Here is a 27,949-nt window from a genome sequence, read left to right on the forward strand (position 1 = left end):
GTATCTTATCTGTTTACCTACCTGCCTACCTTTCTATGACCTCTAGTCATTTTTTTCCTAGCTATTGACTTACCTGCCTCAGCCGGACTTTCCCCGCCTGGCAAAAGGAGACCCCCAAGGGAAGGGGGAGGGGGTCGGGTGGGGCGAGGACCCCTTGTCCGACACGTGACCTGGAGGAAGGGAGGGGGGACTCCCTCCAAGGAATCCCTCCCTCACCGCGCGCTCCCCCCCCCCCACCGCCTCTCCCTTTGGGCCCTCCCCCAGAGGCAGGCGAAGACCCCTCCCCACCCATCTCTAGGCACGAGGCGTGGGCTTTCTGAGCCTCTGCTGCACCACACGGGGGACTCAGGTTCAGCTGGGTGTGTCCTTTTATTCCAACTATATACACGCGCACACGGCAGAGAGTGGGGCGGGGGGGAGGCTCCAGTTACCCGCTCCCCTTGTCACGCGTGGGGCGGGTCAGGGGGCGCCGGGTGTGTGGGAATGTGCCGAAAGAGGTCCCCCTCTTCACCCCTCCCTTCCCAAGTGTTCGAAAGAGGAACCCACTCTTCCCCACACACGGTCACGAGTGGAAAGGTCGAGTGTGTGGGAATGTGCCAAAATAGGGCCCCCTCATCACCCATGTACAGAAAGGGGTCCCCCTCATCACCCCTCCCCTGCTTAGTGTTCCAAAGGGGGACCCACTCTTCCCCACACACGGTCACGAGTGGGAAAGTCGGGTGTGTGGGATTGTGCCGAAAGAGGTCCCCCTCTTCACTTCTCTCTTCCCTCGTGTTTGAAAGAGAAACCCATTCCTTCCCACACACGTCCACGCGTGGAAAATTCGGGTGTGTGGCAATGTGCCAAAAAAGGGTCCCCTCATCACCCCTCCCCTGCTTGGTGTTCCAAAGGGGAACCCACTCTTCCCCACACACGATCACGCGTGGAAAAGGGTGTGTGGGATTGTGCCTCTTCACTTTTCCCTCGTGTTTAAAAGAGGAACCCATTCCTCCCACACACGATCACGAGTGGAAAGTCGGGTGTATGGTATTGTGCCGAAAGAGGTCCCCCTCTTCACTTCTTCTTTCCCTCGTGTTTGAAAGAGGAACCCATTCCTTCCCACACACGATCACGCGTGGAAAGGTCGGGTGTGTGGTAATGTGCCGGAAAAGGCCCCCCTCTTCACCCCTCCCCTGCCTAGTGTTCCAAAGGGGGACCCACTCTTCCCCACACACGATCACGCGTGGAAAAGTCGGGACACACGATCATGCGTGGAAAAGTCGGGTGTGTGGGAATGTGCCGAAAGAGATCCCCCTCTTCACCCTTCCCCTGCCTAGTGTTCCAAAGGGGGATCCCACTCTTCCCCGCACACGGTCACGAGTGGAAAAGTCCAAGACACGCACACGCGAGACAGAGATATCCACGACCACTGAGACAGGACGACGGGATGGAGGGGGGAGAGAAAAAAATTGCACCAATCCCCACATTTTCAGGGTGGGAGGGAGGGAGGCGAGAGCAATGGAGTCAGGCGTGGGAGTGGGTTAGATGGGAGAGGGGGTCCCTCAGTCCCCGACGTCGATCTCCTCCTCGTCCTCCTCCTCCTCGTCCTCCTCCTCGTCCTCCCCGTCGGAGAGGGCGTCCCTGGGCCTGGGCTCGGGGTCCGCGTGGGGGTCCTTTCCCCTGGGGGCGCCCTTCCCGGCCCCTGCGGGGGCGGCGTGGGCTCCTCCGTGGGCGTGGGGGGCCTCCTCCTCGGGGAGGCGTGCGAGGCGCTGGAGGGCGTCGGGGGGCAGCTTCTTGAGGGACTCCACGTCGGCCTTCATCTCCTCCAGGTCTCGCTTCAGCTTGGCGCGCCGGTTCTGGAACCAGGTGATGACCTGGGCGTTGCTGAGGCCCAGCTGGGCGGCCAGGTGGTCGCGGTCCGCCGGGGACAGGTACTTCTGGAAGACGAAGCGCTTCTCCAGCTCGAAGATCTGGTGGTTGGTGAAGGCCGTGCGGGACTTGCGGCGCTTCTTGGCCGCCACGCGTGGGACCAGCGCAGAGAGGGGGTCGCGACCTGGAACGGGGGGGGGGGGGGGGGAGGGAGAGAGGAGACACGGGACACACGTCACGAGAGGCTCAGCATCACCTGCACCCTCCAGACCAGCCTGGGACAACCTCGGCCCGCCCTCCACTGGTTTACACTTCCACTTTCTCTTCCTTTCTTCCTCCCTCCCTTCCTTCCTCTTTCTTTCTTTCTTTCTTTCTTCCTTCCTTCCTTCCTTCCTTCCTTCCTTCCTTCCTTCCTTTCTTTCTTTTTCTTCCTTCCCTCCTTCCTTCCTTCCTTCCTTCCTTCTTTCTTTCTTTCTTTCTTTCTTCATTCCTTCACCCCTCTTTCTCTCTCTTTCTTCCTTCATCCCTCTTTCTATCTATCTTTCTTTCTCTCTTCCTTTTTTCTTCCTCTTTCTTTCTTCCTCTCTCTCTTTCTTCTTTCTTCTTTCTTTCTCTCTTTCTCTCTCTCTCTTCCTTCCTTCCTCTTTCTTTCTCTCTCTCCTTCATCCCTCTATCTATCTTTCTCTTTCTCTCTCTTTCTCTTCCTTCCTTCCTTCTTCTTTCTTTCTTTCTCTTTCTCTCTTCCTCCCTCCCACTTTCTTTCTTTCTTTCTTTCTTTCTTCCTCCTTTCTTTCTTTCTTTCTTTCTTCATTCCTTCATCCCTCTTTCTCTCTCTCTCTTCCTTCATCCCTCTTTCTCTCTCTCTCTTCCTTCATCCCTCTTTCTATCTATCTATCTTTCTTCCTTTTTTCTTCCTCTTTCTTTCTTCCTCTCTCTCTTTCTTCCACATTCTTTCTTTCTCTCTCTCTTCCTTCCTTACTGTTTCTTTCTCTCTTTCTCTCTTTCTCTTCCTTCCTTCCTCTTTCTTTCTCTCTCTCCTTCATCCCTCTATCTATCTTTCTCTCTCTTTCTCTTCCTTCCTTCCTTCTTCTTTCTTTCTTTCTTTCTTTCTTTCTTTCTTTCTCTTTCTCTCTTCCTCCCTCCCACTTTCTTTCTTTCTTTCTCTCTTTCTCTGTTCCTCCCTCCCTTCCTCTTTCTATGTTTCTTTCTTTCTCTCTTTCTCTTCCTTCCTTCCTTCCTTCCTTCCTTCCTTCCTTCCTTCCTCTCTCTCTCTCTTCCTTCCTTCCACTTCCTTTCTTTTTTCTTCCTTCCTTCTCTCCTTCTTTCTTTCCTTCTTCCTTCAATCCTCTATCATCTATCTTTCTCTCTTTCCTTTCCTTTCTTCCTCCCTTCCTCTTCTTTCCATCCTCCCTCCCTCCCTCTTCCTTCCTTCCTTCCTTTCTTTTTCTTTCTTTCTTTCTCTTTCTTCCTTTCTCCTTTCTTTCTTTCTTTCTTTCTTTCTTTCCAAAACACCTGGAGGGAGGGACGAAGTTGGCCCAGGCCTGGTCTAGATTGAGAGACTGAAAATAGAACAATTAATCAACTAGAAACATAACCTGCAATATCTCTTGCCCATAACTTCCCCCATCAGCTAAAGATATTATTAGGCTAAGGTTTAGCCTTTTAGCTTTTTAAACTTAGGTTAAGCTTTAGGTTTAGGTTTAGGCCTCGATTTAGGTTTAGGTTTATGGTTAGGTTCAAGTTTAGGTTTAGGTTTATGCTTAGGTTTAAGCTTAGGTCGGTTTAGGTTTAGGCTAGGCTTAGGCTTAGGCTTAGGCTTAGATATAGGTTTAGGTTTATGTTTATGTTTAGGCTTAGGCTAGGTTTAGGTTTAGGCTTAGACTTAGACTTAGGTATAGGTTTAGGCTTAGGTTTACGTTTATGTTTAGGCTTAGGTTTAGGCTTAGGCTAGATTTAGGCTTAGACTTAGGTTTATTATTAGGTTTAGGCTTAGGCTTAGGTTTAGGCTTAGGGTTCGGGTTAGGCTTAGGTTTAGGCTTAGGTATAGGTTTAGGCTTAGGTTTAGATTTAAGGCTTTATTACATTATTGTTCTTCTTTTTATTATTATTTGTATCCTCCTTTTTTCTCTAGATTGAGAGACTGAAAGCAGAACTCAGTTGGAAACAGAACCCCATAATATCCCCTGCCCACAACTTCCCCCATTAGCTAAAGATAACAATACACTATTATTAGGTTTCAGTTTAGGTTTAGGGTTAGGTTTAGGTTTAGGGTTAGGTTTAGGGTTAGATTTAGGCTTACATTTAGGTTTAGGCTTATATCTCCACATTTTCTCCCCACAGTGAAACTTACTTTATTTCCTTTACATTATTATTATTATTATTATTATTATTATTATTGCTGTTATTATTATTATTATTATTATTAGTAGTAGTAGTAGTAGTAGTAGTATCCCACCTTTTCGCTTTAGATTGAGAGACTGAACACAGAACAACTAATTAATTACAAAAATATTAAAGCTAACAATGCACTCTATTCCCACTTTTAAATAATAATAATAATAATAATAATAATAAGGTTTTTAAATAATAATAATTATAATTATAATTATAATTATAATTATAATTATAATTATAATTATAATTATTATTATTATTTGAAACACAACAAGATGAGTCCACAGCAGACAAGATCACTTTGCTGGCTGTTGTATTCTATTATTATTATTATTATTATTATTATTATTATCTCACTTTTTTCTCAGAGAGAGACAGAACAGCTCATCAACTACAAACATAATCCCATAATATTCCCTCTCAACAATTTGCATTATCTAAAGCAAACAATATACTCAATTCCCACTTCTAATTAATAATAATTGTTATTATTATTGGGTTGTTGTAGGGTTTTTCGGGCTCTATGGCCATGGTCTAGAGGCATTCTCTCCTGACGTTTCGCCTGCATCTATGGCAAGCATCCTCAGAGGTAGTGAGGTCTGTTGGAAACTAGGAAAAAGGGTTTATATATCTGTGGAAAGATCAGGGTGGGACAAAGGACTCTTGTCTGCTGGAGCTAGGGGTGAATGTTTCAACTGACCACCTTGATTGGCATTTGGCCTGCATCAATGGCAAGCATCCTCAGAGGTAGTGAGGTCTGTTGGAAATAGGAAAATTGGGTTTATATATCTGTGGAATGACCAGGGTGGGACAAAGGACTCTTGTCTGCTGGAGCTAGGGGTGAATGTTTCAACTGACCACCTTGATTCGCATATAATGACCTGACATTGCCTAGAGCAAACTTTTGTTGAGAGGTGATTAGATGTCCTTGTTTGTTTGTTGTTGTTGTAATTATTATTGTTATTGTTATTATTTGTTATTATTTGTTATTATTTGTTATTATTTGTTATTATTTGTTATTATTTGTTATTATTATTTGTATCTCGCTTTTCTCCAGACTGGAAAAGAAAACAAAGCAACTAATGAACTAGAGAAAAAAATCTCCATAACTTCCCTAATTAGAAAAAAAATAACAATAATTTGCACCCCCCTTTAAATTGTTGTTGTTGTTGTTGTTGTTGTTTGCATTCCACTTCTATCCCAGCTCACAATACTGCAAAAATCAATGCAGTTTGGACTCTCCTTCTACAATTTGGACTTTCCCTCTCCAACATCCGGGATAATAATAATGATGATGATGATGATGATGATGATGATGATGATGATGATGGATGGGTCCTTGAGGTCAGGTGTGGGAAGGGAAAGCAGCCCCTTCCTCACAATCATGGAGATCAACCCAAAGCACCATAGAATCGTACAATTAGAAGGGACCTCCAAAGGCCATCCAGTCCACCCCTTCTGCCAGGCAGGTAGACACAATCCAAGCCTTCCCGACAGAGGCCCATCCAACCTCTCTTTTCTTGTCGGGTACTGAAAATAATTTGAGATTTGGCCATCGCTTAGTAAGGGTGAAAACAAAGAACACAAAGACCCCCCGGGTGCTCTAGACTGTAGACTTAATACAGTTTGGCAGCATTGGGAAGGGGGAATCTTCGAAGGCCACCTCCCACGGGATCCACGCGTGGAAAAGGTTTTCCACTGAGATTCCTCGGGAAGCAACGCTGCAAGTCACAATACCCTCAGGGCGAGAGTGAGTCGGTGGGAAGGTCAGAGGAGGGGATAACCCACGGGGCCCGAGTGGATTTTCCCCTTTGCCTTTCTTGATTGACAGCTGTAGCTTAGTGAGGCATCAACCTTCTTTGACAGAGAAGGCAGTTAAAGGGGTATCCCTTCGAGAAGAAGGGAGAACAAAAGGCACGCGCGGGCTCGAGAAACACGCCGTGGAGCCTCCGTGACCCTGCGAGACGGGAGGAGGTTGCGTGTGGGAACCAAACGTGCAGAAAACAGGATCCAAAGGCTATCTAAACACACCCTTTTGCAAGTCACAATACCCTCAGGGCGAGAGTGAGTCGGAGGGAAGGCCAAAGGAGGAAGTAACCCACGGGGCCCCGAGTGGATTTTCCCTTTTCCACTTTCCATAAGACTCCAAAGGAGAAGATGTGTCAAAAGTCGCAAAGCAGAGCCAGAACAGAAGCTTCTGGGGCATGAATAGGGAAGGAGAATATTCGAAGGCCACCTCCCACGGGATCCACGCGTGGAAAGGGTTTTCCAGTGAGATTCCTCGGGAAGCAACGCTGCAAGTCGCGATACCCTCAGGGCGAGACTGAGTCGGAGGGAAGGCTAGAGGGATGGGTAACCCACGGGTCCCGAGTGGATTTTCCCCTTTCCACTTTCCATCAGACTCCAAAGGAGAGGATGCGCCAAAAGTCGCAAAGCAGAGCCAGAACAGAAGCTTCTGGGGCATGAATGGGGAAGGAGAATCTTCGAAGGCCACCTCCCACGGGATCCACGCGTGGAAAGGGTTTTCCACGGAGATTCCTCGGGAAGCAACGTTGCAAGTCACGATACCCTCAGGGCGAGACTGAGTCGGAGGGAAGGCTAGAGGAATGGGTAACCCACGGGTCCCGAGTGGATTTTCCCCTTTCCACTTTCCATCAGACTCCAAAGGAGAGGATGCGCCAAAAGTCGCAAAGCGGAGCCAGAACAGAAGCTTCTGGCCTCTACGACCCCGGGACATGAGTGGAGAGGGGGGAGTCTTCGAAGGCACAATCCAAGCCTTCCCGACAGAGGCCCATCCAACCTCTCTTTTCTTGTCGGGTATTGAAAATAATTTGAGATTTGGCCATCGCTTAGTAAGGGTGAAAACAAAGAACACAAAGACCCCCCGGGTGCTCTAGACTGTAGACTTAATACAGTTTGGCAGCATTGGGAAGGGGGAATCTTCGAAGGCCACCTCCCACGGGATCCACGCGTGGAAAGGGCTTTCCACGGAGATTCCTCGGGAAGCAACGCTGCAAGTCACAATACCCTCAGGGCGAGAGTGAGTCGGAGGGAAGGCCAGAGAAATGGTTAACCCACTGGGCCCGAGTGGATTTTCCCCTTTCCACCAGACTCTAAAGGAGAGGATGCAGATTTCCATAACTGGGACGAGATGCAACAACAACAACACTGGCTAATATATATTTTTCTGCCTATAATAATAATAATAATAATAATAATAATAATAATAATAATGGTGGGTTGTTGTAGGGTTTTTTGGGCTATATGGCCATGTTCTAGAGGCATTCTCTCCTGACGTTTCGCCTGAATCTATGGCAAGCATCCTCAGAGGTAGTGAGGTCTGTTGGAAGTAGGAAAAAGGGTTTATATATCTGTGGAATGACCAAGGTGGGACAAAGGACTCTTGTCTGCTGGAGCTAGGTGGGAATGGGTTGTTGTAGGTTTTTTCGGGCTATATGGCCATGGTCTAGAGGCATTCTCTCCTGACGTTTCACCTGCATCTATGGCAAGCATCCTCAGAGGTAGTGAGGTCTGCTGGAACTAGGAAAGTGGGTTTATATATCTGTGGAATGACCAGGGTGGGACAAAGGACTCTTGTCTGCTGGAGCTAGGGGTGAATGTTTCAACTGACCACCTTGATTGGCATTTAATGGCTTGGAAGTGCCTGGGGGAATCTTTTTTTTTAAGAGGTGATTTGATGTGCCTGATTGTTTACTCTCTGGGTTGTTGTAGGTTTTTCCGGGCTATATGGCCATGTTCTGGAGGCAATTTTTCTCCTGACGTTTCGCCTGCATCCATGGCAAGCATCCCTAGAGGTAATGAGGCTAACGTTTACTCTCTGCTGTTTTGCTGTTGTAATTTTTGAGTTTTTGAGTGATTCCGGCCATGAAAGCCTTCGACAATACAATAATAATAATAGTTTTCTTTCTCCTCTGGGCTGGAGGCGGGTTACAGCATTACTTACAACATAAACACCCACATGTTTCTGGGACTCTTTGACCTGCCGATTCCAAAATGGCACAAGCCCCCCCCCCACCCCAAAAAACCCCTCTAGTTCTAGTGATATAGAACCCATAGAAAACCATGATAGCAATATCTGAGAAATGAGAGAGAAAGCAGTCCATCCAGTGCAATGTTATGAATCAGCTCCAAAATAATCCTAGGAATAGGGAGTTGTATCATAATAATAATAATAATAATAATAATAATAATAGGCATTTTATCCTAGGTTTCAAGCCTAACGTGGATCCATTCAGAATCCTTTTGGAGAGAAAGAGAGTGTGGGGAGATGTCAGAAGAATGGCCGGAGAAGATTAGGTTCTCAGTTTCGCTTTGAGCTTTTGATGTGACAAGATTATGGAAAGCCTTTCCTTGGGTCTGTAGGAAGAGACAGATCGATGGAGAGAAAGAAAACAAAGGGAAGGGACAAAGGAAGAAAGGAAGGAAGAAAGAAAGAAAGAGGAAGGGAGAAAAAGGGAGAGAAAGAGAGAGAAAGGAAGGGAGGGCGGAAGAAAGAAAGAGGATGGAAGAGGAAGGAAGAGACAGAAAGGGAGGGTGGGAGGAAGAGAGAGAACGAGAGATAGAAAGAAAGAAAGAAAGAAAGAAAGAAAGAAAGAAAAAGGAAGGAAGCAAGGAAGGAAGAGAGAGAGAGAAAAAGCTAGAAGGAAAAAGGAGGGAGGAATGAAGAATGAAAGAAAGAAGGAGCGAAGGATGAAGGAGAGAAAAAAGAAAGGAATAAGGAAAGAAAGAAAGAAAGAAAGAAAGAGGAAGGAAGGAAGAAAAAGAAAGGAAGGAAGAAAGAGGAAGGAAGGAAGGAAGAGAGAAAGAGAAAAAGATAGAAAGAAAGAAAGAAAGAAAGAAAGAAAGAGGAAGGAAGGAAGGAAAAAAGGAAGGAAGAAAAAGAAAGAGGAAGTAAGGAAGGGAGAGACAAAAAAGCTAGAAAGAAAGAAGGAGGGAGGAATGAAGAAGGAAAGAAAGAAGGAGCGAAGGAAGAAGGAAAGAAAAAAAAGAAAGGAATAAGGAAAGAAAGAAAGAGGAAGGGAGGGAGGGTGGAAGAAAAAGAAAGAAAGAAAGAAAGAAGGAAGGAAGAAAGAGAGAGGAAGGGAGAAAGAAAGGAAGGAAGGAAGAGGAAGGAAGGGAGAGGAAGAGTGTGAGAGAGGAAGGAAGGAAGGGAGAAGGAGGGAAGGAACGAAGGAAGGAAGGAAAAGGAAGAGAAAGGGAGAAAAAGAGAGAGAAAGGAAGGGAGGAAGAAAGAAAGAGGAAGGAAGAGGAAGGAAGGAAACAGCGAGAGAGAAAGGAAGAAAGGAAGAAGGGGGAAGGAAGAGGAAGGAAGAGAGAGAGAGAAAGAGAGAGAAAGGAAGGGAGGGAGGAAGAAAGAAAGAGGACGGAAGAGGAAGGAAGGAAGAGAGAGAGAGAAAGGAAGGAAAGAAGAAGGGGGAAGGAAAAAAGGAAGAAAGAAAGAGGAAGGGAGAGAAAGAGAGAGAAAGCGAGAGAAAGGAGGGAAGGAAGGCGGCCTGGGGCATTTCCAGCCTCTTCCCCGCGGGAAATAGGGGAGGCCGGCGGACGCGGCCTTCTCTCGATAATGTTGTTGATGATGATGGAGATGCCTCCACGCGAGGATGCCCCTGAGGAGTGGGGACTGGGGACACCTTTCCGCCTCTTCCTCTGCAAGCGGGGCTGGGAATGCCGGTCCTTTCCGCCCCTTCCCCTCTTCTTTCCCCTTCCCTTTCCTTCCTTTCCGCACAAGAAAGCCGCGTCAACCCACTCCCACGGCGGGAACGGGGCCCTCGCTAAAGAAACCCCTTCGTGGAATCACTACACCAGGCAACATCATAAAACCAGATGGGGAAAGGTTACTTATCAAACTGCCCAAAACGCTGTCTTTCCTTGCCTTTAGAAAACAGCCAAAGGAGGAGGAGGAGAAGGCGCAAAACCACTCTCACGCGTGGAGATCGAGAGCCAAGAATCCCAGAGATCTTTTCAAACGGTCCAAAGCCGAGAAAGTAACCCGGGAAAAGGACTTCCCCGAAAGGCCCCTTCCTTCCTTCCTTTGGCGTGGCGATTTGGGGAAGGGGCCTGGTCGCGGCCCACGCCTGCAGTTCCACGGGATCCACCCACCCTTCATTAGTTAGTAAACCTGCTCTTTCTTTCTCTCTGTTTTCAAGAGTCGAGTCACTTCGAAATGGAAGAATATCGGAGGAATTGGGCTTCGGGAATAAACCTCGCAGGAAACCACGATCGCGAGTGGGTTTCCCTTCGAGAGCGGGTCCAGTCGGGGATCCCCTGCCCTCAGTGTCCGGGGATGGGCGTAAATAAACACAACAACAACAGATGAAGCCCGAGTAAGGAGTAAAAGTGATTCGGAACTAATTTGGATTTCCTTCAGGTCCCCGCGTGGGAGCTTTGCGTGGGAGGGAACTCGCTCTTTCTCCCCCCACATCCACGCGAGACAGCTCCCTCCAACAAAGCGGCCAGACTGGGAGTACTAAAAGTACGGGTGATCGTAGTAACTGTAGTAACAATAGCGCAATAGTAATAGTAATCGTGGTAGCAATAATAGTAGTAATAATGGTAATAGTAGTAATAGTAGTGGTAATAGTAGCAATAATAATAATAACAACAACAGCAATAATAATAATAGTACTAATAATTGTAGAAACAGTAATAGTAATAGTAGCAGCAGTAATAGTAACAGTAGCAATAATAGTAATAATAATACTAGCAATAGTAGTAATTGTAGAAACAGTAGCAGTAATATTAGTAGCGGTAATAATAATAGTAGCAATAATAATAACAGTAATAGTAGTAGTAGTAATCGTGGAAACAGTAGAAGCAAAAGTAGTAGTAGCAGTAGCAATAGTATAGTAATAATAATACTAGTACTCGTAGAAAGAGTAGTAGCAATAGCAGCAGCAGTAATAATAGCAGTAATAGTAATAGTAGTAGCAGCAAAAGTAGTAGTAGTAGTAGTAATAATACTAGTACTCGTAGACATGGTAGTAGCAATAGCAGTAGTAATAGTAGCAATATAAACAATAATAGTAATTGTAGTAATTGTAGAAACAGTAGTAATAGTAGTAGCAGTAGTAGTAATAGTAGCAATAATAATAGCAGTAATAGTAGTAATAGTAGAAGTAGTAGTAATCGTGGATACAGTAGTAGCAAAAGTAGTAGCAGTAATAATACTAGTACTCGTAGAAACAGTAGTATCAATAGTAGCAGCAGCAATAATAGTAGTGATCATAGTAGCAATAGTAATAGTAGTAATAATATTAATAATTACCAATCGCAGTAACAGCGGTAGTAGTAGTAGGAATAGCGATCGTAGTAATAGTAACAGTAACAGTAATGGATGCAACAGGCCTGGGCAATTGGCCGTCTGCAAGGACGTTGCCCAGGTGTGTTACCATCCTATGGGAAGCTTCTCCCATGTCCCCAGATGGGAAGCTGGAGCTGACAGGCGGGAGCTCACCCTACTCCAAGGATTTTAACCTCCGACCTTTCGCTCAGCAGTCCTGCCGGCACAAGGGTTTAACTCATTTGGGGGGGGGGGGGGGGCTTCTACCTAGGCCTGGTATAGTATTAGTAATTTTGTTGTTGTTCATTCGTTCAGTCGTCTTAGAGCTCCCTGTCGGCCGTCACCACCCCCAGCTCCTTCAAGGAGTATTAGTAATAGATCCTGATAATTGCAGCCAGGGGAGGCCTTGTAGGGTAGTTCCAGCTCCTGGAGGTGAACCCGAGGGGTCTCCACGAGGGCCCTCTCCCCACTTGGACCCCCTACTCACCGTTGGCGGCGGCCTGGAGGAGGGGGCTTCCCTCGAGGGCGCGGAAGGTCTTGCTGGCCAGCTGCTCCAAGGCGCAGAGCGGCGAGGACGGGCCGGGGCTCCTTCGAGGGGAAGGGGAAGAAGGGGAGGGGGCGTCCAGGAAGGCGAAGGCCGAGGCCGAGGAGCAGGGGGCCCCCCTCCGGGCCCTCCCCACCCCCCGCGCCCTCTCTTCTCCGGAGCAAGGCGGCTTCCCCAGGATGTCGGCGATGCTGAAGGGCGTCAGGGGCTTCCCGGAAGCGGGGGCGGCGGGGGGCGGGAAGCGGGGAGGGGGCGGCGGGGGCGCCCCTTCCTCTTCCTCCTCCTCCCCCGCGCCCCCTCCCTCGCGCCTGGACGCCGTGCCTTCCGTGGCCGAGGTCATCGCTTCCCGCGGGGGGAGGCCCACGCCGCCAGGGCTGCTGCTGCCTCTCCTCCTCCTCCTTCTCTTTCTCTCTCTCCCTCTCTCTCCCTCCCTCCTTCCCTTCCTTCCTTAATTCCTGGGTCTTCCTTCCTTCTCTCTCTCTCTCCCTCCCTCCTTCCCTCCCTTCTTCAATTCTTGGGTCTTCCTTCCTTCTCTCTCTCCTTCCCTTCCTCCCTTCTTCAGTTTCTGGTTCTTCCTCCCTTCCTTCTTTAATTCCTGGGTTTTCCTTCTCTCCTTCCTTCTCTCTATCTCTCCCTCCCTTCCATCTTTAATTCCTGGGTTTTCCTCCCTTCCTTCTTCGGTTCCTGGGTCTTCCTTCCTTCTCTCTCTCCCGTCCTTCCTTCCTTCTTCAGTTCCTGGGTTTTCCTTCCTTCTCTCTCTCTCCCCCCTCCCTCTCTCCCTTCTTCAATTCCTGGTTCTTCTTCCCTTCCTTAATTCCTGGATTTTCCTCCTTCCCTTCCTTCTTTAATTCCTGGGTTTTTCTTCCTTCCTTCTTTAGTTCCTGGGTCTTCCCTCCTTCTCTCTTTCCCTCCCTCCCTCCCTCCCTCCCTCCCTCCCTTAATTCCTAGGTCTTCCTTCCTTCTTCCTTCTCTCTCCCTCTTCCTTCCTTCCTTCCTTCCTTCTTCCCTTCCTCCCTTAATTTCTGGGTCTTCCTTCCTTCTCTCCTTCCTTCTCTCTCTCCCTTCCTTCCTCTCTTCCTTCCTTCTTCAGTTTCTGAGTCTTCCTCCCTTTCTCCCTTCTTTAATTCCTGGGTTTTCCTCCCTTAATTCCTGGGTCCTTCCTTCTCTTATCCCTCCCTTCCTTCCTCCCCCCCCCCCCTTAATTCCTGGGTCTTCCTCTCTTCCTTCCTTCTTCAGTTCCTGGGTCTTCCTCCCTCCCTTTCGTCTTTAATTCCTGGGTCCTCCTTCCTTCCTTCTCCCCTTCTCTCTATCCCTCCGTCCCTCCTTTCCTTTCTTCTTTAATTCCTGGGTCTTTCTTCCTCCTTCCCTTCCTTTTTTTCTTCTTTAATTTCTGGGTCTTCCTCCTTTCCTTCCTTCTTCAGTTCCTAGGTCTGTCTTCCTCCCTCCCTTCCTTCTTTAATTCCTGGGTCTTCCTCCCTTCTCCAGTTTCTGGGTCTGTCTTCTTCCCTTTCTTCCTTCTCCAGTTCCTGGGTCTGTCTTCCTTCTCTCCTTCCTTCCTTCCTTCCTTCCTTCCTTCCTTCCTTCCTTCCTTCCTTCCTTCCTTCCTTCCTTCCTTCCTTCCTTCCTTCCTTCCTTCCTTCCTTCCTTCCTTCCTTCCTTCCTTCCTTCCTTCCTTCCTTCCTTCCTTCCTTCCTTCCTTCCTTCCTTCCTTGGCAAGAAGACCCCGCCGCCCGCCCCGGCGTTGCAGCCTGGAAGGCGGGCGGGCGGGCGGCGGCGGCGGAAGAAGCCTTTTGGGAAGAAGAAGAAGAAGGAGAAGGAGGAGAAGAAGGAGGAGAGGGAGGCTCACTTCCCCACCAAGTTGCAAAGAGGCGGGAAGCGGAGGGAGGGAGGGAGGGAGGGAAGGAGGGAGGGTCGCAGGTGGGGAGCAGCCCCCTCTTTCCTTTCCCTTTCTCTCTTCTTCCTCCTCTTCCTCCTCCCTTTTCCTCTTCCTCCTCCTGTCCCTCGCCGAAGGGCAACAGCCCCGGGCGCTAAGCCGCCACTTCCGGGCGGAGCCTTCTCCTCCACTGACGCCCCCCCCCCCAATCTAAGACCTAGGACCCTCCCTCTTTCTTTCCCTCCTCAGAATGGAAGAAGCCGGGGGGCTCCGGTGAGTGACACTCCGGCGGCTTTTAAGAGAAGGGGGGGGGGGCACGACTCTCTAGCTATTCAATTAATTCGGCGAGGGGGAGTCCTCCTTGCTGCCCCCACCCCTCAATTTTCTATTATTATTATTATTATTATTATTATTATTATTATTATTATTATATTTACTTATATATTTGGAAAGTTGATTCCTCCTCTTGAACTGGGGGTTCATCATAATATTGATCAGCTAAGCTATTCAATTAATTCGGGGGGGGGGTCTCCTCGCTGCTCCCACCCCTCAATTTTCTTCTGTTTTTTTTATTATTATTATTATTATTATTATTATTATTATTATTATTATTATATTTACTTATGCATTTAAAAGGTTGATTCCTCCCCTTGTTCCTCATAATAATGATCTACTAAACTATTCAATTAATTTGGGGGGGGGGTCTCCTCGCTGCCCCCACCTCTCAATTTTCTATTATTATTATTATTATTATTACTATTATTATTATTATTATTTACTTATGTATTTGGAAAACTAATTTCTCCCCTTGACTTATGGGTTCCTTCATAATAATGATCTGCTAAGCTATTCAATTAATTTGGGGAGGGGTCTCCTCGCTGCCCCCACCTCTCAATAATAATAATAATAATAATAATAATCTTCTAAGCTATTCAATTAATTTGGGGGGTCTCCTCACTGCCCCCACCTCTCTATTATTATTATTATTATTATTATTATTATTATCTTATGTATTTGGAAAGATGATTCCTCCCCTTGACCTGGAGTTCCTTATAATAATGATCTTCTAAGCTATTCAATTAATTTGGGAGGGGGGGTCTCCTCGCTACCCCCACCTCTCAATTGTCTATTATTATTATTATTATTATTATTATTATTATTATTATTATTATTATCTTATGTATTTGGAAAGATGATTCCTCCCCTTGACCTGGAGTTCCTTATAATAATGATCTTCCAAGCTATTCAATTAATTTGGGAGGGGGGGTCTCCTCGCTACCCCCACCTCTCAATTGTCTATTATTATTATTATTATTATTATTAATTTATGTATTTGGAAAACTATTTCCTCCCCTTGACTTATGGGTTCCCTCATAATAAAGATCTAAGCTATTCAATTAATTCGGGGGGGGGGGGAGGTGGGTTCTCCTCGCTGCCCTCCCCCTCAATTTTCTTTTTCCTCCTCCCCTCCCCTTCTCGAAAGCCCCTTTTCACAAGATGCCCTTTCTATCCTTTCTGGGATTAGAAACCCCCTCCCCATTATTATTATTATTATTATTATTATTATTATTGTATTGATTTATGTATTTGGAAATATGATTCTTCCCTTGACCTAGGGGTTCCTCATAATAATTATCTCATAAGCTATTCAATTAATTTGGGAGGGGCTCTCCTCGCTGCCCCCCCCCCCCCCCATTTTATTTTTCCTCTTTCCTCTTCCTTCTCGGAAGCCCCTTTAACCTTTCTCTCTCTTTTTTCTAGAAGGATTCTCCCTCAGATTAGGGACCCCCCCCCTTTATTATTATTATTAGTAGTAATAAAAATGATTTTTCCCCTTGACCCGAGGGTTCCCTCTTAATAATGATCTACTAAGCCATTCAATTAGTTTGGGGAGGGGTCTCCTCGCTGCCCCCGTCAGTTTTCTTTTCCCTCTTCCCCTTCCCTTCCTGGAAGCCCCCTTTCACCAGATGCCCTTTAATCTTTCTCTCTCTATTTTCTGCAAGGGATTAGGGACCCCTCCCCTTTATTATTATTATTATTATTATTATTATTATTATTATTACTATTATATTTACTTATGTATTTGGAAAGATTATTTTCCCCCTTGATTTGGGGGTTCCCTCATAATAATAATCTACTAAGCCATTCAATTAAATTGGGGGGGGGTCTCGTTGCCCCTTCCCCTCAATTTCCTTTCTTTTTCTTCCCTTTCCCTTCCTGGAAGCCCCTTTTCACAATATACCCTTTAATCTTTCTCTCTCTATTTTCTGCAAGGGATTAGGGACCCCTCCCCATTATATTTATATTTATATTTATATTTATATTCATATTCATATTCATATTCATATTATATATTTATATATTTATATATATATATATATATATATATATATTATATTTATATTTTTATATTTATATTTGTATTTATATTTCTATTTACATTTACATTTATATTTATATATTTATATCTATATTTATATCTATATCTATTTCTATTTCTATTTCTATTTCTATTTCTATTTATATTTATATTTGTATTTATATTTACATTTACATTTATATTTATATTTATATTTATATTTATATATTTATATCAATATCTATTTATATTTACATTTACATTTACATTTATATTTATTATATTTATATGTATATTTATATTTATATATTTATATATTTCTATTTATATCTATATTTATATCTATTTCTATTTCTATTTATATTTGTATTTATATTTACATTTACATTTACATTTATATTTATATTTATTATATTTACATTTATATTTATATTTATATTTATATATTTATATTTATATCTATATCTATATCTATTTCTATTTCTATTTATATATTTATATATTTATATATTTATATATTTATATATTTATATATTTATATCTATTTATATTTATATTTATATTTATATTTATATTTATATTTATATTTATATTTATATTTACATTTATATATTTACTTATGTGTTTGGAAATACGATTTCCCCCCTTGACCTTGGGGGTCCCTCATAATAATGATCTACTAATTCTGGAGGGACTATTTGGAAAGAGGGTTTGTTGACCCTCAGACGTGGGGAAATTGGGGACCACCCTCCCTTGAAAGCTGAAAAAATGGGGACCCCCCCCCTCTTTTTTTTGCCCCTTTTGGAAAAGGGAGATTGTCGCTTGGACATTAATAATAATAATAATAATAATAATAATAATAATAATAATAATAATAATGGCCAATTTGACCTCCCCTCTTCTTTGGAGGGGAGTGGGTTTCCTTCGCGCCCCCTCCCACTCCCACGCTGGTCCACTTCCGGTCACTTTAAGTCCGGCAAAATGGAGAGGAGGGGGTGTCTTCCTTCCCAGAAAAATACAAACCCGTCAATAACAGAGTGAAGGAAAAAAATCCATAGAATCCGTTTCACCGCCCGTGGAAGTGGGTTAATTTCTCCAGGATTTTAGTCTGAAATGCCAGGTGACTCTCTTCAAAATATATATAGTCACCTGTAAGTAAATACCTGGAAGCTTTACATTTGTTTGAATCTGAATGAGATTAAAGGAGCCGGTTGACCAACTTCAGGGCCAGAGATAGAGAGCAGCCTCGGGCAGCAGGCAACTTTGGGGATGGTTTTGCTTTGAGTTCCCATACAATAACATTATAGATGCACTATATGTAGGACATACATTTACATGACGTCCAGTACCATAGCTTCGTATATGGTAATCCCCTTAAGGAGGGGAGACCCAGATATAATAAATAAACAACAACAACAACAACAATAATGTGACTTTTTGGCCAACTCTGTATGAAGATGATATTATTATTATATAATAACAACAATAAGACAGCCCGGAAAACTCACAGCAACCTAATTGAAATATATTTTAATTATGTGTATTAGGTTTTAAAATTTTAATCCATGTATTTAGTTGATACTAGCTGTACCCGCCACGCGTTGCTGTGGCCAACCTTCTCTCCTTCCTTCCTTCCTTCCTTCCTTCCTTCCTTCCTTCCTTTCTTTCTTTCTTTCTTTCTTTCTTTCTTTCTTTCTTTCTTTCTTTCTCTCCTTCCTTCCCTCCCTCCCCCCCTCTCTCTTTCTTTCGCTCCTTCCTTCCTTCCCTCCCTCTTTCTCTCCTTTCTTTCCTTCTTTCCTTCTTTCCTTCCTTCCTTCTTTCTTTCTTTCTCTCCTTCCTTCCCTCCCTCTTTCTCTCCTTCTTTCTTTCACTCCTTCCTTCCCTCTTTCTCTCCTTCATTCTTTCTCTCCTTCCTTCCTTCTCTAGCCTTCTTTCTTTCCTTCTTTCCTTTCTTCCCTCCCTCTTTCTCTCCTTTTTTCTTTTTCTCCTTCCTTCCCTCCCTCTTTCTCTCCTTTTTCTTTCTCTCCTTCCTTCCCTTCCTCTTTCCTTCTTTCTCTCCTTCCTTCCCTCCCTCTTTCTCTCCTTCTTTCTCTCTCTCATTCCTTCCCTTCCTCTTTCCTTTCTTCCCTCTTTCTCTCCTTTTTTCTTTCTCTCCTTCCTTCCCTTCCTCTTTCCTTCTTTCTCTCCTTCCTTCCCTCCCTCTTTCTCTCCTTCTTTCTTTCTCTCATTCCTTCCCTCCCTCCCTCTTTCCTTCCTTCCCTCTTTTTATTTCCCTTCTACTTTCTTCCTTCTCTACCTGTTTCTTTCTCGCTTCTTTTGCTCTTTGGTTCTATCCTTCCTTGTCTCCTTCCTTCCTTTCTTCCCTCTTTCTCTTTTTCGTTCCTTTTCTCTTTCACTTTGTTATTTCCTTCTCTCCTTCCTTCTCTACCTTTCTTTCTTTCCTTCCCTCATTCTTTCCCTCTTTCTCTCCCTCCTTCTCTCCTTTCTTTCGTTCTTTCTTTCTTTCCTTCCCTCCTTTCCCTTCTTCTTTCCCTCTTTCTTTCTCTCTTTCTCTCCCTCCTTCTCTCCTTCCTTCCTTCTCTAGCCTTCTTTCTTTCCTTCTTTCTCTCCTTCCGTCTTTCTTTCCCTTCTTCTTTCCCTCTTTCTTTCTCTCTTTCTCTCCTTCCTTCTCTACCCTTCTTTCTTTCCTTCCTTCTCTCCTTCCTTCCTTCTTTCCCTTCTTCTTCTCCTCTTTCTTTCTCTCTTTTTCTCCCTCCTCTCCTTCCTTCCTTCTCTAGCCTTCTTTCTTTCCTACTTTCTCTCCTTCCCGCCTTCGTTCCCATCTTCTTTCCCTCTTACTTTCTCTCTTTCTCTCCCTCCTTCTCTCCTTCCTTCCTTTTCTTAAGTCTCACATTTGCATGTTTTCGAACTGCTATGTTGGCAGAAGCTGGGCCTAACAGCGGGAACTCGCCCCACCGCAGACCTTTTGGTCAGCAAGTTCAGCCCACTGCGCGGGGGGGGGGGGGCAATAATAATAATAACAATAATAACAATAATAACAATAATAATAATAATAACAATAATAATGGATCCTTTTTTACTTTTGGCCCACCCGAAATGTTGCTTATAATGATGATGATGATGATGATGATGATGATGATGATGATGATGATGATGATGATAACAACAATGATAATGATGTAGGGCCACATTGAGACTTTTCTGCCCATTCTATATGATGATGATGATGATGATGATGATGATGATGATGATGATGGATCCTTTGTGACTTTTGGCCCACCCGAAATGTTGATAATAATAATAATAATAATAATAATAATAATAATAACAATGATAATTATATAGGGCCACATTGAGACTTTTCTGCCCTTTCTATATAATGATGATGTAATAATAATAATAATAATAATAATAATAATAATAATAATTCAATGATAATGATATAGGGTCGCATTCAGATTTTTCTGTCCATTCTATACGATGATGATGATGATGATGATAATAATTTAATGATAATAATAATAATAATAATAATAATAACAATGATAATTATATAGGGCCACACTGAGGTTTTTCTGCCCATTCTATATAATGATGATGGTAATAATAATAATAATAATAATAATAATAATAATAATATTTCAATGATAATGATATAGGGCCGCATTCAGATTTTTCTGTCCATTCTATACGATGATGATGATGATGATGATGATAATAATAATTTAATGATAATGATAATGATATAGGGCCACATTGAGACTTTTCTGCCCAATAATAATAATAATAATAATAATAATAATAATAATAATAATTCAATGATAATGATATAGGGTCGCATTCAGACTTTTCTGTCCATTCTATATAATAATAATAATAATAATAATAATAATAATAATAATAATAATAATTTAATGATATTGATAATGATATAGGGCCACATTGAGACTTTTCTGCCCAATAATAATAATAATAATAATAATAATAATAATAATAATTCAATGATAATGATATAGGGTCGCATTCAGACTTTTCTGTCCATTCTATATAATAATAATAATAATAATAATAATAATAATAATAATAATAATAATAATAATAATAATTTAATGATATTGATAATGATATAGGGCCACATTGAGACTTTTCTGCCCAATAATAATAATAATAATAATAATAATTCAATGATAATGATATAGGGTCGCATTCAGACTTTTCTGTCCATTCTATATAATAATAATAATAATAATAATAATAATAATAATAATAATTCAATGATAATGATATAGGGTCGCATTCAGACTTTTCTGTCCATTCTATATAATAATAATAATAATAATAATAATAATAATAATAATAATTCAATGATAATGATATAGGGTCGCATTCAGACTTTTCTGTCCATTCTATATAATAATAATAATAATAATAATAATAATAATAATAATAATAATAATAATAATAATTCAATGATAATGATATAGGGTCGCATTCAGACTTTTCTGTCCATTCTATATAATAATAATAATAATAATAATAATAATAATTCAATGATAATAATAATTCAATGATAATGATATAGGGTCGCATTCAGACTTTTCTGTCCATTCTATATAATAATAATAATAATAATAATAATAATAATAATAATAATAATTCAATGATAATGATATAGGGTCGCATTCAGACTTTTCTGTCCATTCTATATAATAATAATAATAATAATAATAATAATAATAATAATAATAATAATAATAATTCAATGATAATGATATAGGGTCGCATTCAGACTTTTCTGTCCATTCTATATAATAATAATAATAATAATAATAATAATAATAATTCAATGATAATGATATAGGGTCGCATTCAGACTTTTCTGTCCATTCTATATAATAATAATAATAATAATAATAATAATAATAATAATAATAATTCAATGATAATGATATAGGGTCGCATTCAGACTTTTCTGTCCATTCTATATAATAATAATAATAATAATAATAATAATAATAATAATAATAATAATTCAATGATAATGATATAGGGTCGCATTCAGACTTTTCTGTCCATTCTAAATAATAATAATAATAATAATAATAATAATAATAATAATAATTTAATGATATTGATAATGGTATAGGGCCACATTGAGACTTTTCTGCCCAATAATAATAGTAATAGTAATAATAATAATAATAATAATAATAATGGATCCTTTGTGACTTTTGACCCACTCGGAATGTTGATGATAATGATAATTATTATTATTTAATAGTGATATAGGGCCACATTGAGATTTTGTGCCTAATAATAATAATAATAATAACAATAATGAATCATTTGTGACTTTTGGCCCACCCTAAATGTTGTTGCTGTTGATTATGATGATGATGGTTATGACCTTAATAATCCTTGGAGACTAGGATGCGGAACAATGGCTTCAAACTACAAGAGAGGAGATTCCATCTGAACACAAGGAAGAACTTCCTGACTGTGAGAGCCGTTCAGCAGTGGAACTCTCTGCCCCAGAGTGTGTTGGAGGCTCCTTCTTTGGAAGCTTTTAAGCAGAGGCTGGATGGCCATCTGTCAGGGGTGATTTGAATGCAATATTCCTGCTTCTTGGAAGAATGGGGTTGGACTGGATGGCCCAGGAGGTCTCTTCCAACTCTTTGATTCTATGATTCTATGATTCTATACTAATACTACTAATGGCATCTATCTATATTTCCCCCAGGCTGTGCTTCCTTACTCGGAGAAGCCCCTTCCTCACTCTCCTCCAGGTCTGTTGTCCGGCGCCCCTTCCTCCTCCCTTGCCCCCTCTCTCCCCCTCCCCACTTTCCTGGGGTCCCCCGTTGGAAGTCCATCCGTGGATCGGGCCCCTCGGCCTGCCTGCCTGCCCCCCAAGCCGCCCCCTCCCCTCCCCTCCGGCTAATGCAAGGCAGACGGGCGACAGGCCCGTAAAAAGGGGAAGGGGCCATAAAAAGCGGCCTGCAAAGAGCTTTTCAAAGCCCCCGCGGATGCCTCCCAGCAGGCAGGCAGAGAGAGAGGGGGGGGGGGTCCCGCGGCGGCGGCGGCGGAGGTCTCCCTTCTTCACCCTCCCGAGTGGGCCCTCCACCCACCCACCCACCCGCGTCTGGGAGCCATTAAGGCCCGGCCGGGTTTTGGGTTTCACTGCGGCCGTAAAAGCCGCCGACAAATCGCTCCATGATCCCCGCGCTCGTAAAGCCCAGCCGGCAAGCAAGGACCCCCCCCTCGGATACGGGGGGGGGGGAGGGGAGGGGGTCTCTAAGGGGGAGGGGCGGGGAGACCCCCTTCCAGCTCCCCCCAAAGACTCTACACACTGACTATATCATATGCATTGGAGAAGGCTACACTCACCATATAATATAGTTTGCACCTAATGCATGCATTAGATAATTCTATACTGACCATATAATGTAGCTTCAATGCATGCATTATAGACATCCACACTCATCATATAATGTGTTCAAACTGTATATAATAATAATAATAATAATAATAATAATAATAATAATATAGACATCCACACTCATCATATAATGTGTTCAAACTGTATATAATAATAATAATAATAATAATAATAATAATAATAATATAGACATCCACACTCATCATATAATGTGTTCAAATTGTATATAATGCATGCATTAGAGAAGTCTATAAGGCCATATCATGTAGTTTCAATCTGCAGATAATGTATGCATTAGAGAAGTCTATACTGACCATATAATGCAGTTTCAAGGCATGCATAATAGGCATCTACACTCACCATATAGTGTAGTTTCAATACATACTCTATAGAAGCCTACACTCACCATATAATGTGTTCAAACTGTATAGAATGCATATTTTCAATCTGCAGATAATGCATGCATTAGAGAAGTCTATACTGACCATATAATGCAGTTTCAAGGCATGCATAATAGGCATCTACACTCACCATATAGTGTAGTTTCAATACATACTCTATAGAAGCCTACACTCACCACATAATGTGTTCAAACTGTATAGAATGCATATTTTCAATCTGCAGATAATGCATGCATTAGAGAAGTCTATACTGACCATATAATGCAGTTTCAAGGCATGCATTATAGGCATCTACACTCACCATATAGTGTAGTTTCAATACATACTCTATAGAAGCCTACACTCACCATATAATGTGTTCAAACTGTATAGAATGCATATTTTCAATCTGCAGATAATGCATGCATTAGAGAAGTCTATACTGACCATATAATGTAGTTTCAAGGCATGCATTATAGAAATCTATACTCACCATATAATGTAGCTTCAATACATACTTTATAGAAGCCTACACTCACCATATAATGTGTTCAAACTGTATAGAATGCATATTTTCAATCTGCAGATAATGCATGCATTAGGGAAGTCTATACTGACCATATAATGTAGTTTCAATGTTTGCATTATAGACATCTACACTCACCATATAGTGTAGTTTCAATACATACTTTATAGAAGTCTACACTCGCCATATAATATAGTTTACACATAATGCATGCATTAGAGAAGTCTATACTGACCATATAATGTAGCTTCAGTGCATGCATTATAGACATCTACACTCACCATATAGTGTTGTTTCAATACATACTCTACAGAAGCCTACACTCATTATATAATATAGTTTGCACATAATGCATGCATTAGAGAAGTCTATACTGACCATATAATGCAGTTTCAAGGCATGCATTATAGACATCTACACTCACCATATAATGTAGTTTCCATCTGCATGTGATGCATGCATTATAGAAGTCTACACTTACCATGTAATGTAGTTTCAATACATGCTCTATAGAAGTCTACACTCACTATATAATATCGTTTACACATGATGCATGCATTATAGAAATCTATACTGACCATATATTGCAGTTTCAATGCATGCATTATAGACATCTATACTCACCATATAATGTAGTTTCAATACATACTCTATAGAAGTCTAAACTCACCATATAATGTGTTCAAACTGTATAGAATGCATGCATTAGAGAAGTTTATAAGACCATACCATGTAGTTTCAATCTGCAGATAATGCATGCATTAGAGAAGTCTATACTGACCATATAATGTAGTTTCAAGGCATGCATTATAGACATCTACATTCACCAGATAATGTAGTTTCCATCTGCATGTGATGCATGCATTATAAAAGTCTACACTCACCATGTAATGTAGTTTCAATGCATACTCCATAGAAGTCTACACTCACCATATAACATAGTTTGCAGTAAGGTTTGGTCCCGGGAAAGGCCTTTGCACGCCCGTCCCGCGCTGCCCACGCGTGTTCGAGCTCAAACCAGGGTCCACGGAGAAGCAAAAACGGGGGGTTTAATATGACCTTTCATTTCCGTGAACCAGGACACCCGTCAGAGTTATGTGAGAACAGGTCAGAACTGCCCCACGCGGGACTGATCCAAGCCCACGAAACACACCACAATGATTCCTAGTGATTTATTGTATTGTTGTTGTTGTTGTTGCTCGTGTGCATGTGCCTCTTTCAGTAAGGTTTGGTCCTGGCAAAGGCCTTTGCATGCCCGTCTCGCTCTGCCCACGCGTGTTCGAGCTCAAACTAGGCCCCACGGCAAAGCAAAAACGGGGGGGGGGGTTAAGGTGGCTTTTCATTTCCGTGAACCAGGACACGCGTCAGGGTTATGTGGTAACAGGCCAGAACTTCCCCACGCGGGACTGACCCAGGCCCACGAAAGACACCGCAATGATTCCTAGTGATTTATTGTGTTGTTGTTGTTGTTGTTGTTGCTCGTGTGCATGCGCATCTTTCAGTAAGGTTTGATCCCAGGAAAAGCTTTTGCACGCCCTTTCCGCGCTGCCCACGCGTGTTCGAGCTCAAACCAGGCCCCACGGCGAAGCAAAAACGGGGGTGGGGGGTTTAATGTGGCCTTTCATTTCCGTGAACCAGGACACGCGTCAGGGTTATGTGAGAACAGGCCAGAACTGCCCCACGCGGGACTGACCCGGGCCCACGAAACACACCGAAATGATTTCTTCTTGAATCGTGGGAAGTATTAATAAATCCCTTTGCTTTCCACCAAAGCGACGGACGACACAAAACATTGACTATTGATATTGAAGAAAGTGGTTTTGCTGTATTGATTATGCTGTATTGATTTCCTTGGTGGAAATAATAATAATAATAATAATAATAATAATAATAATAATAGGGTCAGTATGAACAGAAACAGAAAGAAGTCTTACTTTAAATTATTTTTTCGCTCTTTTGAGAGTTTTTCGACCTTTTGAGAGTCCTGCCGCGAGAAACACGCGCGCTGTCCGTTTCCACGCGTGACGTGGAACGGTCACGCCGCCTCGGACCTCCAAGCGGGTCAGCTGTAGGCCCTGACCAAAGGCGCCCCTCAGCTCCATAAAAAAGCCCCCTTTGCTGCCCAAACGCCACAGACCGCAGCTAAGGGAGACCCCCGAAAATGCCCACGACCCCCCCCCCCCAATTTGCAATGGCTCCCCCCACCCACGGGGATCGATGGAGAAGGGGAAAGAATCCCAAGGGCTGCCGCGAGAGGCGGGGGGGGGGGGGCAAAGCGAGGCAGAAGCAGCTGGTGACTTTCTGTCGTGACAAATCCCCGCGCGACGCCGCAGCTGTTTTCTCTGAGAAGGGGAGGGATCCGTTGAGAGAGACCCTCGGTCTGCTTTGGGGAAGGGGCGGGTGGGGGGAGCGCCTTCCTTTCCTCAGACAATATTTTCTCTCCTCCCCAGGGACCCACGGGGGACACGCGTGGACGGGCGTGCCTTTCTGACAAAGGCAGGAGAGAAAGAAGTATCCTCTGCCGACAGACAAGGACCTTTCTATGGAAACTTGGTCGGAAATATACCCCACGCGAGAAAATCTCACGCATGGCTTCCAGGACCTTTCCACGGGAACTTGGTCGGAAATATACCCCACGCGAGAAAAATCTCACGCGTGGCTTCCATGACTTTGGGGGGCAGTATCCCCAAAGTCGAAAACGAGCTGAGGGTGGAATCTCCACGCGTGGAGTCCTTCCCACATTCTGGGCAAAGTGGAAAAGAAAAGAGGGCCTAATCCAACGACTTCGGTTGACCTCTCCATGGGGCTCCGTGGCACAAACACTCACTCCATGCCTCCCACGCGCGAGGACCGGGAAAACGCCAACGCGCGTGGGAAGGAAACCCACACAAGTGCCAGAATTCCTCCCGAATACAGCGACGACTTGGAAAAATTGTGCTACCAAGCTTCCCACGGGGAAAATACCTAAAAGAGTCAGACCAAGCTTCCCACGCAAAAAAGACCCTCGAAAGCCATGCGGAAAGAGCCCACGGAGGTGGGATTGATCCCACGCGAAACCAATACCGAGGAAAATTAGAAGAACCGAATGGCTCTACAAACAGAAATACCCACGCAGGTGATGAGGCACCTTGAGAAGAGGAAATTAAAGAAATCCCCAGTTTTGAGTGGAATTATTATTATTATTATTTTGCATCAATATATTACCGCCAATATTGGTGTTTTATAATTTCTATGTTTTCCTCTAATTGTACCTTTTTTTCACGGCAGAATGAGGTCAGACTGGATGACCTTCGTGGGTTTCTTCCATTTTAAGGATTCTAGGATTCTAATCCAATCGAATCCACGGCATTTCTGCGACCCTCCGTGAAATGAAAGGCTGGCGCTTTGGGAAAGGAGAGGAACTGCGAGATCCACGGGATCTGTTCGCGCAGGAAATGGAAACACGCGGCAGAGAACGGGATCCCGCGACTGGAAGCCTCCCCAGAAGCAGAAGCTCACGGCCTCAAAGAGCCGCCAGATCGAGCCATTCCACGCGTGTCTCTCCCAAAAGGATCCTCGTTCCCACGGGAGACACTTCCTTTCCACGGAGTTTAACTCAAATAGAGAATTAATGCCTTTTAATTCCTGGAAACGATCGGGACATCATTCTTTTTACACAAAGGAGACTTTGGAGGTCCCTGGGGCCTCCCACGGGAGGGATTTCCACGCCTCTAAAGTAAACGGTTTTTATTCTCTTGGTGGAAACAGTACATTATTTATTTATGTCCTTAACTCAAGTGGTTCATCACATATATAACAAGGAAAGAAAGCAAACATCACCAAATAAAGGGACAGAAAATATTTGTTTTGTTTTTTTGCGTGGATAACATTTAATATTTGCTGTGAGACAGAAGGGCTCCCACGCGTGTCTGGGCACAGACTTTCCCCCACTCACTTACTTAGTCTCCCTATCACAACGCAGTGCATAAGGATGAACGCGTCCCTTTATCCAACCGCCCACGCCACGTGACCGTGGGGCCTCCCACGCATGTCTGAAGCCCTGTCTCCTTTCCATCTCCTTTTTGCACTCTTTCTTTCTTCTCCTTCCTTTGTTGAAGGTGGCAAGTGCTCACTCGCTTGAGTGAGCACGTGGAGAGCATTTAATATCTTCTGTGAGGTAGAAGGGCTCCCACTCGTGTCCGCGCCCAGACTTTTCCCCACTCACTTATTTAGTCTCCCTATTACGACGCAATGCAAAGGGATGAATGCATCCCTGGATCCAACCTCCCACGCCACGTGACACTGCGGCCTCC

The 27,949-nt window shown here is 43.4% G+C and overlaps 1 protein-coding gene and 1 long non-coding RNA gene across 2 annotated transcripts; one reads left to right on the plus strand and one right to left on the minus strand.

Moving 5' to 3' along the window:
* Positions 1-350: 350 nt before the first annotated feature.
* LBX2 (ladybird homeobox 2) lies at positions 351-13,004 on the minus strand. The gene is made up of 2 exons (XM_067468445.1): positions 12,027-13,004; positions 351-2,032 (listed from the first exon to the last, which is right to left on the minus strand). The coding sequence occupies exons 1-2, from the start codon at positions 12,421-12,423 to the stop codon at positions 1,542-1,544; spliced, it is 888 nt and encodes a 295-aa protein (XP_067324546.1). The 5' UTR covers positions 12,424-13,004; the 3' UTR covers positions 351-1,541.
* A 988-nt stretch (positions 13,005-13,992) lies between these two features.
* On the plus strand, positions 13,993-27,497 carry LOC137097049 (uncharacterized). The gene is made up of 2 exons (XR_010909941.1): positions 13,993-14,229; positions 26,108-27,497. It is a non-coding gene; the product is annotated as an uncharacterized lncRNA (long non-coding RNA).
* Positions 27,498-27,949: the final 452 nt, after the last annotated feature.

The sequence above is a fragment of the Anolis sagrei genome, chromosome 5 (genome assembly GCF_037176765.1).
Source record: "Anolis sagrei isolate rAnoSag1 chromosome 5, rAnoSag1.mat, whole genome shotgun sequence".
Taxonomy (NCBI): Eukaryota; Metazoa; Chordata; class Lepidosauria; order Squamata; family Dactyloidae; genus Anolis; species Anolis sagrei.